The following is a 5,907-nucleotide window of genomic DNA, read 5'->3' as shown; positions in this document are numbered from 1 at the left end:
GAGGTAACGCCTGTGCATATTTAATCCTATCATATTATATTATATTATATTATATTATATATGTATCGTTATTGTACTTTACAGGGATGGATTTAACGCCAAAATCTTAAATCTCTGCTTGATATGTGGATTCTAGTCGGCGACAAGACAAGGGATCTATTCCCCAGTCGCCACTTGCCTGCAAAACAGTGTTGTTAATCGATACATGGGCACAACTCAGTTCAGTCAAATGTCTAGGGTGGTGTTTTATGCTCGTCCTGGCGTAAAAGGCACAATAATCGAATTATAAATTAACCCATCAAACTAAACAAAATCGGATTTAATAGCCATTTCCATAAATATTATAATCTATAGCTTTCTTCCGAGTAAGTCTATATCAAACACCTTCTAAAAAGAAAAACAAAAACACAGATCGAATCATTTATTTAAACTTTCAAAATATCTAAGATGTCCTTGCCACATGGGAATCGAAAAGAAAACGTGAAAAAGGAAGCAAATTCAGAAGCTTCAATGCAGCTGCGTGGGGACTAAAGGTTGGGACTAAAGTTTGGTAAGATTCAAACTCATTGGATCTGTTCCGTTCTGTCAAGCCACTACGGACTATATATATATATATATATATATATATATTATTTTCATATTACAAATACTAGCTTAGTATGCCAATTATATATTTGATAGGAATTTTTTTAATAAAATAGGTTTATAAATCTAATTCTATGCTGTAGAGAAGGGCTATTTTTTTTTTATCTATATTCTTTGAATTTTTTCATAAGAAAAATAATAAATACAGTCAATTTACGTAAGAAGTACAACCAAAAAACAGTATTAGTAGTAAGTAAGACGAGTAACTGCATGCAGACAAAGGCAGAAAGGATCTGCTCCTCATTTAATTCGACTTTTATTATCTCTTGACCTACACACGTTTTTGGTTGTGGGCCAGGTGTCGGTGACCATGAGAGACGAAGAAAATTTAGCTTCTGCTTTGCCTTTACGTTACCCATAATTTATACAGTACTCGGGATACATGCGATCAAAAGAGCCTAATTGGTTGTTGGCATAGTAAGAAGTTACTAAACTCGAACTTGATATATGATTTGTTCGAAGATTAAAGTAGTACATTAACTTGGAATAGTTTAAAATAACATTATTTTTAAAAAATTATAAAAATTCAATATGATATTAAAAAAAAAAAATCAAACCAAATTCCGCGCTAAATCAATTAAATCATTCTATACCAACTTCTAACTAGTTTAATTTAAAATCCGAAATCAAGATCAAAAGAGCCTGTGGGAGTTTTCAGTCTTGCCAAAACACTCCTCTCTCACTATATAAGTCCTTGATGCTGCCTGTACATGCTGGGGATGGGATTTCTACTCCATTCCGGATGGTTTATCTGCATCATCTCGACCTCTACAGCCCATGAAAAGTAAAATTAATCGATACAAATTCATGAAAGCTTGCTTAGAAAAGAGACATCCAAACGGTTCAACCTTAATTAAGATTTCTATCAATTTCTAAAGTGATTTCTAAGTTGGTAAGCCTTCTATATATTTAAAAGAATAGCGTTGATGGGGGTTGGTAACGCTATCATGAATATGCTTATAGCCTTTTCTTTCCTGTATCTGTAATTAACGAGAATATATAAATAATTCAAGCCATCGCCTTAAAGTAAAAGGGAAGTAGAACAAGGAGAACTAAAAATTGGATACGAAGGCTGGTGATGCAAATAATAATTAATCGATCCACCTCCATATACATCCTCCCAAAAATGATTGGAAAAGAGAGTTCTCCAGTACACCCCTCTCTTTCAAAAAGGCCAATTTGAAAAACAGTCCCTGATTTGTATTTTTTGTTGACACCTGCACTAAACCTTTTTTTTTAACCGATATCAACCCCTAAACTATTACAAGAACAACTAAAACGCAAGGTTTTTTTCTTACTATAGATATACTGTTATTTATCATCGGTTCAAACAGTAAAATGATGATTTTATTCTTTAAAAAACTCCTAGAATATTCACTTTTAGAGGTAAAATGATATTTTTACTTGGTTAATTTGTCATTTGATAATTATTAATGGGTTTTATTATCTTTTTACCATGTTTATGCACAATATAATAATTCTGTTACCTTAAAAGTAAAAAATCATTTAATCATGGTAAATAGACTTTTCGAGTATTTCAAATTCTAAAAAAATTCTCACACCTATAATGATTATTTTTTTATTTACAAAAATTGGTTTGGCTCACAGCAGAATGCAAATAAATAAACTAGTAAATATATAATACATAATCTTTCATCATGTGAATGTTTATTTTTGTATTACAACTTATTTTTTAAAGTGTTGTTTAGATTTTTTTTAATTGAAAAATCATTACATTAATTTTTATATATATTTAAATGATGTTAATGTGATGATGTGAAAAAAAAATCTAAAAAAGTATAATTTTACTGTAATTTTAGTTAAAAAAACACCTACATCTAAATACCAAACTAGTATTCTATATATATATATATAAACAAGCATGGGTTGCATTTAAAAATATATATATATTAAAAGAAAACTCACAAAAGAATCATCATAACATTAATAGGAAATTGACCTCTACCAATACAATACAAAAACCATTTTTAAGTTCGATACAAATGTCACCTTGAATTTGTCCTCGATTTTCCTATGAATCTTTTATGATACTCTAGGAAAACACGTCACTTGTTTATGATATTTAACGGTTAAAATGGATGACATCCAATTGCAGCCATATCAATCAAAATACTATATAATTCATAGTTTAAAATAAGAAAAAACTTATTCAAAAGATGTCATCAAAAAAGGCTCACAGGACTTAAAGCTGATGAGTTGTTCCTATGTTTCAGCGATAATAAATTTATTTAATCTATTTTAGATTAGTGTCCGAATTTGCCTTGGTGTTGAATATAATATGGATGGTATCCAATTGAAAATCTTACTCCGGATATATGTACATGTGATGTGTTTTCGTAGTCCCATTTTCATATATATTTTTTTGTCTATTTTATTCGAGGTCTTATGTCGAAGTCTATATATATATATATATAGAATTACCGGGAATTTTTATTGTTATTTTTATTTTCACGCTACCATGTATCATCTCCAGTGAATATCAACCGAACAAGTACACTTGGAAACAGAATTTTCTAGGCTGCGAGACCCTTAAACAAAGCAACATTTTATCAAATATATTTGCATTCGAAGACTTGGTTTCAAAGCATATTTTTTTGAGTTTGCTCAAACATAGTTTTCTTAGAATATGATGGTTCAACATATCTGAGAGAGCTGCTGATGGAAAGATTGCGATGAAGCATCGACAAGACAACAACCATGGTAACATGCTCTATATCTTTGTCTGGGTAGATGAATAATAATCTCAATTAACATGAAGGACCGGTGTTATATATTAAACCCATTGACATACCTGGTGACTTGCTGACTTAAAATTTAATTTAAGTTATGGTTATTAAGGAATTACATGATCGTTAATTTTAGGGTCTATAAAATTAGTCGTGGTGCACGTAAATTTACCCGAACACCCATATTAATCTAAAAAAAAATTTAACTTGAGTTAGATTTGCCATAAAATTAAGTAAGAATTTACACGCTTAAATTAATTTGATCAACTTAACATGTCAATTTACAAATTAAATTATTAAAAACCGGGTTGATTTTTTTAAAAGAACCTCATTTTAAATTTTACTAATAAAAATATTTAAATGTAATATTATTTTAAATTAACATGTATTAACCTGTTTAATCAATAACCTGAGTATTTACCTATCTAATATATAAACCAAGCCTTGAGGCCATTCATGAAATTAAAAAAAAAAAGGAGAGAAGCAACAAAAGATAATAAAGAATAGATGATAACAACACATCTTTTTTTCTTTTAGCATTATTGTTCCCTTTACCTCACTGGCAGAGCCCAAAGCCGAGAAAAGAATGGAGATTGAGACAACCACACAAGAGCACCATGCATCACTCCCGCGTTGCTCTTTTCTTTACATAAAGAAGAGCAAAGACCTTTTTTATTCAATTTATTACGTACAAAATGACAATATACTTTTCTTTCAAATGCCACTAAATTTAATGAATTGTTATTACATTAGATTGCACAAGAACTTTAATAACATCGATTTTAGACAGCTAAAATTATTAAACCCCGCCAATTTAATAACCCAATTCATGAAGAATTAAATGAGTTAATACATGTTTGTCGACGCTGTTAATCATGATTCGAACCACCATTGATAATAATGAATTTTAGCACCGTCACCTACAGCTTAAAACATGATTTGTGATGTAGAGAAACACGCCTTTAATCTCTTCCATCTAAAACACCCGTTGGTTTTAAATTGAGTTCTTGAAAGCATTAATTTAGACGCTTTTTAATATATTGAGATTAAAATTATTTTTTAAAATAAAAATATATTATTTTAATGTATTTTAAATAAAAATACTTTTAAAAAATATATAAGGGCTGGAATACCGTTTTTAATCTGAATAAAGTTGAATTTGAATATATAATTTTTTTGTACCCTATAAGCAACCATTTGGCATAAACAAAAGGGCGTTTTAAATTGAAGTAGTCTAATTACTCTCTTTTTTGGGTAAGATTTCTTGGGTCACAAAATGTTACCAAACCAAAAGCACCTCTGATTTTTCTGAAAATGTATGCTGTCATTTTCAAACTAAAAAGAAGCAAGCAAATAGTAAATGCTCGAAAGAGATGTAGGACCTCATAAAGGACCCATTGGCGAAAAGTCAAGCTAAAATTCCCTCTCTAGAACCAATGTGAATGCAACCAACTCCCCCCTCCAAAATTCTTGACCAAGCTCCTTTCTCTTTAAGAACAATAATTGAACTCTACAGCCAAAAGATACACACACCTCCCCCCTCCCCACCATTATAAGCTCAGCACCTAGGCACCAGCTATTTTTAATTTCCCTCTCTGAACTTGAAAAAATCTGAAATTGGAAACACAACATGCTCATGCCTAGACTGATCCAGAAGCTCACACTACTTTTTACCTTACTCTTCCTTTTTCTCTCCTTAACCACCAATGCCGCCGCCGCCACTACCATCACTCAACAATTCAAAGAAGCCCCTCAATTTTACAACTCTCCTGATTGCCCTTCAATTGATCAGGATGAAATAGACTCCGAAGCAGAACCAGATGGTGAAAACACCATCTTCTGCTCCGAGCACGCAGTCCATGTGGCAATGACATTAGACGCAGCCTACATCCGTGGGTCCATGGCTGCAATTCTCTCTGTTTTGCAACACACCTCCTGTCCCCAAAACATAGCTTTCCATTTCGTCGCCTCTGCCTCTGCCTCCGCTAACGCTTCTCTCTTACGCGCCACCATCTCATCCTCCTTCCCTTACCTCAAATTCAGGGTCTACACTTTCGACGATTCATCAGTGTCGGGACTCATCTCCACATCAATCCGCTCAGCTCTGGATTGCCCTCTGAATTACGCTCGCAGCTACTTAGCCAATATCCTACCTCTGTGCGTCCGACGAGTTGTATACCTTGACTCTGATCTGGTTCTCGTCGATGACATTGCCAAACTAGCGGCTACTCCACTTGGAGAAAAATCTGTCCTTGCAGCACCCGAATACTGCAATGCAAATTTTACATCATATTTCACTCCGACTTTCTGGTCCAATCCTTCTCTATCGCTAACATTTGCGGATAGAAGACCTTGTTACTTCAATACTGGTGTTATGGTAATCGATCTTGATCGATGGAGAGAAGGAGATTATACGACAAAGATTGAGGAGTGGATGGAACTACAGAAGAGAATGAGAATTTACGAGTTGGGTTCATTGCCACCATTCCTGCCAGCTTTTGCAGGCGATCTAGTG

At 32.8% G+C, this 5,907-nt stretch overlaps 1 protein-coding gene across 1 annotated transcript in view; it reads left to right on the top strand.

Annotated features, from left to right (window-relative positions):
• Window positions 1-4,831: 4,831 nt before the first annotated feature.
• Window positions 4,832-5,907, top strand: part of PARVUS (Nucleotide-diphospho-sugar transferases superfamily protein) — a 1,474-nt gene continuing 398 nt past the window's right edge. The window contains exon 1 of the mRNA XM_011032996.1: window positions 4,832-5,880. Within this exon, the coding sequence (XP_011031298.1) occupies window positions 5,023-5,880 (858 nt within the window). The 5' untranslated portion in view covers window positions 4,832-5,022. The remainder of the gene's footprint in view (window positions 5,881-5,907) is intronic.

Source organism: Populus euphratica, unplaced genomic scaffold, assembly GCF_000495115.2.
Source record: "Populus euphratica unplaced genomic scaffold, PopEup_1.0 scaffold2.1, whole genome shotgun sequence".
Classification (NCBI taxonomy): Eukaryota; Viridiplantae; Streptophyta; class Magnoliopsida; order Malpighiales; family Salicaceae; genus Populus; species Populus euphratica.
Note: the sequence above shows the minus strand (reverse complement) of the source record. Positions and strands in the feature narration are given on the sequence as shown.